The sequence below is a fragment of the Pneumocystis carinii genome (genome assembly GCF_001477545.1).
Source record: "Pneumocystis carinii B80 chromosome Unknown supercont1.31, whole genome shotgun sequence".
Taxonomy (NCBI): domain Eukaryota; kingdom Fungi; phylum Ascomycota; class Pneumocystomycetes; order Pneumocystales; family Pneumocystaceae; genus Pneumocystis; species Pneumocystis carinii.
The window spans coordinates 1-3,334 of NW_017264743.1; the positions used below are offsets into that span (position 1 = coordinate 1).

General features: G+C 36.3%; 1 protein-coding gene across 1 annotated transcript; it reads left to right on the forward strand.

Annotated features, from left to right (window-relative positions):
* On the forward strand, window positions 1-3,204 carry T552_03714 (hypothetical protein; the record flags this gene model as incomplete). Its single annotated transcript, XM_018372063.1, has 1 exon — window positions 1-3,204. One exon carries the CDS (start codon window positions 1-3, stop codon window positions 3,202-3,204), a length of 3,204 nt encoding a protein of 1,067 aa, XP_018224161.1.
* Window positions 3,205-3,334: the final 130 nt, after the last annotated feature.

The following is a 3,334-nucleotide window of genomic DNA, read 5'->3' on the forward strand; positions in this document are numbered from 1 at the left end:
ATGGCACGGCTGGTTAAGAGGCAAGCACAAGTAGTACAAGTAGCACAAGATGAGATTAAGGAGGAACACCTTTTGGCTTTCATTGTGAAGGACAAACATGATGATGAGAATGAATGCAAAAAAAGGCTCGAGGAATATTGTAAAGAGTTGAAGAAAGCAGATGAGAATTTCAGTGTGAATGAGAAAGTTAAAGGACTTTGTGATGATAAAAAACGAGACGAAAAATGCAAAGAACTGAAAAAAAAAGTTAAAGATGAATTGGGAACTTTTGATACGGATCTTGAAGCATCGGTAGATGACATAGAAGATGAAGGAGTTTGTAAAAAACATGAAGAAAAATGTATACTTTTAGAGGAAGCAGACCCAAATAGTCTTAAGGAGAACTGTGTCAAGTTGAGGGAAGGATGTTACGAATTGAAGCGTAAAAAGGTGGCAGAGGAGCTCCTTTTGAGGGCGCTCGGAAAGGAAGCTAAAGAAGAAGTTAAATGTCAAGCAGAGATGAAAAAGGTTTGCCCAGTGTTAAGCCGAGAAAGCGACGAATTGATGTTTTTGTGCCTTGATTCGGATGGAACGTGTCAAGCGCTGAAAAAAAAATCAGAAGAAGTTTGCCAGCTTTTAAAAGAAAAGCTTAAAGATGGCGAATTAAAGGAAAAATGTCATGAAAGACTTGAGAAATGTCATTTTTACGGAGAAGCGTGTGATAAAACAAAATGTGATGAGGATAAGGATCAATGCGAGAAAAAAGAAATCACATATAAAGCGCCAGAATCTGATTCTAGTCCTGTCAAGCCGAAGACGTCGTTGTTGAGAAGTATTGGGTTGGATGATGTGTATAAAAGAGCTGAAAAAGAAGGAATTATTATTGGAAAATCAGGAGTGGATCTACCAAGAAAGTCAGGTACAAAATTTCTGCAAGATCTCTTGCTAGTGTTGAGCAGAAATGAGAATGATAAGGATGCGGGGAAGAAATGCACCGAAGCGTTAAAAAAATGCAAAGATCCTAAGTATTTGGATCATAATTTGGAAGAGTTATGCGATAAAAATGATAACGACAAATGCAAAAAAATACTAGATGTAAAAGAAAGATGTACAAATCTCAAATTAAAACTTTATCTCAAAGGGTTGTCTACAAAATATGATGATAAAGAATCAGAACTTTTATCGTGGGGAAAGCTTCCAACCTTTTTTATAAAAGGAGAGTGTGCAGAACTTGAGTCGGAATGTTTCTATTTAGAAAAGGCGTGTAATAATAAGATTGATGAAGCATGTCAAAATGCAAGAGCAGCGTGCTATAAAAAGGGACAAGACAGGATGTTGAATAAGTTCTTTCAAAAGGAATTGAGGGGAAAGCTTGGTCTTGTAAGATATCGTAGCGATCCTAAAGAATGCAAAAAATATGTGGTAGAAAACTGTACAAAACTTAAAGAAGATAAAAGATACCTTTCAAAATGTCTTTATCCTAAAGAACTATGTTATGGGCTTTCAAATGATATTTTTCTTCAATCCAAAGAGTTAAGTTCGCTTTTGGATGATCAAAGGGATTTTCCATTAGAAAAGGATTGTCTTGAATTGGTGGAGAAGTGTGATGAACTTAGTAGTGATTCATTATTGAATTTAGAAAAGTGTATAACATTGAAAAGACGCTGTGAATACTTTAGAGTTTCAGAGAGATTTAGAAATGTATTTTTAGAAAAAAAGGATGATTCGTTAATGACTCAGGAAAACTGTACAAAGGCATTGCATGAGAAATGTAATACTTTATATAAGAGGAGAAAGAATTTATTTAGTGTTTCATGTGCTTTACCAGAAGAAACATGTAGTTATATGGTATTCCACACAAGTCAAGATTGTAAATATTTAAAAGAAAACATCAAGAATGGAGGAATTGTAGGAAGAATTGGAGGAGCAAATGGAAATGAAGCAACACTCGAAGAACTCTGCACAACATGGGGCCGACATTGTCACCAACTTGTGAAGAATTGTCCGGAGCAGTTGAAAAAAGAAAAGAATGACAATGATCAAAACTGTGAAAAACTCGAAGAAAAATGCAGTGATACCTTTAAAAAGTTGAAAGCGAAGGAGGAGCTAACTCATCTGTTGAAAGGCAATTTAAAGGAGAAAGATGATTGTAAAAAAACATTAGAAAAGAATTGCAATGAATTGAAAAATAATGAAACATTCAAAATTCTGCTTACTAATTGTGATGATACTACCAAAGGAAATGTTTGCGAAAAATTAGTTGAAAAAGTAAAAAAGAGATGTCCTACTTTAAAAGACGAACTGAATAAAGCGAAAGAGGAGTTGACAAAGATGAAGAATGAGTACGATGCGCTCAAACAGGCGGCAGAAAAATCTACAAATAAAGCTAAGTTATTGCTATCAAAGTCTGGAAAAGCCGCAATGCCAAGTGGACAGGATAGCAATGGCTCTGTACCAGCACCACCAGCACTAGCACCACCAGCACAGCCACCATCAACTGATGGAAAGGTGGATACGCCAGCTGGAGGATCAGGGACACCAGCTGGTGCATCAGACGCATCAGGTCAAACGACGAAGTATGCAAAACTTGGACTCGTTAAAAGAGCGTATGTAGAAGGAGGAGTATCAGAAGCAGAGGTAAAAGCATTTGATGCAACGACGATAGCAATGGAGTTGTATTTGGAATTGAAAGAAGAATGCAATGCTTTAGAACTAGATTGCGGTTTTAAAGAGGATTGTCCGGAATCTAAATCAGCTTGTGAAGAAATAGAAAAGTTATGCAAAGAAATAGAACCATTAAAAGTTACGCCTCATCATACAGAGAAAATAACAGAAATCTCAACCACTACGACGACTACTACGACGACGACTACTACGACTACTACCACGACTACGACGACAACTACGACGACAACCAAGCAGGGAAGTGGAGGAAAAGTAACAGAAGAGTGTACAATGATACAAACAACAGATACATGGGTAACACGTACGTCATTGCATACGAGTACGACAACGAGCACGTCAACGGTGACGTCGACAGTGACGTTGACCTCGATGAGAAAGTGCAAGCCTACCAAATGTACTACCGATTCAAGCAAAGAGACAGATAAAGGAGAAGAAGGAAAAGATGAAGAAGATGTAAAACCGAATGAGGGAATGAAAATAAGAGTTCCTGATATGATTAAAATAATGTTGTTGGGAGTGATTGTTATGGGGATGATGTAAAATGAATGAAAAAATGTTAATAGAATGAAAATGTGCATATATCCATTGTTTATATATAATAGAAATGTAAATGAATGAAATGAAGTTTTAATTATTTTAACACACAATCTTAATTCGAGACTATACTTTA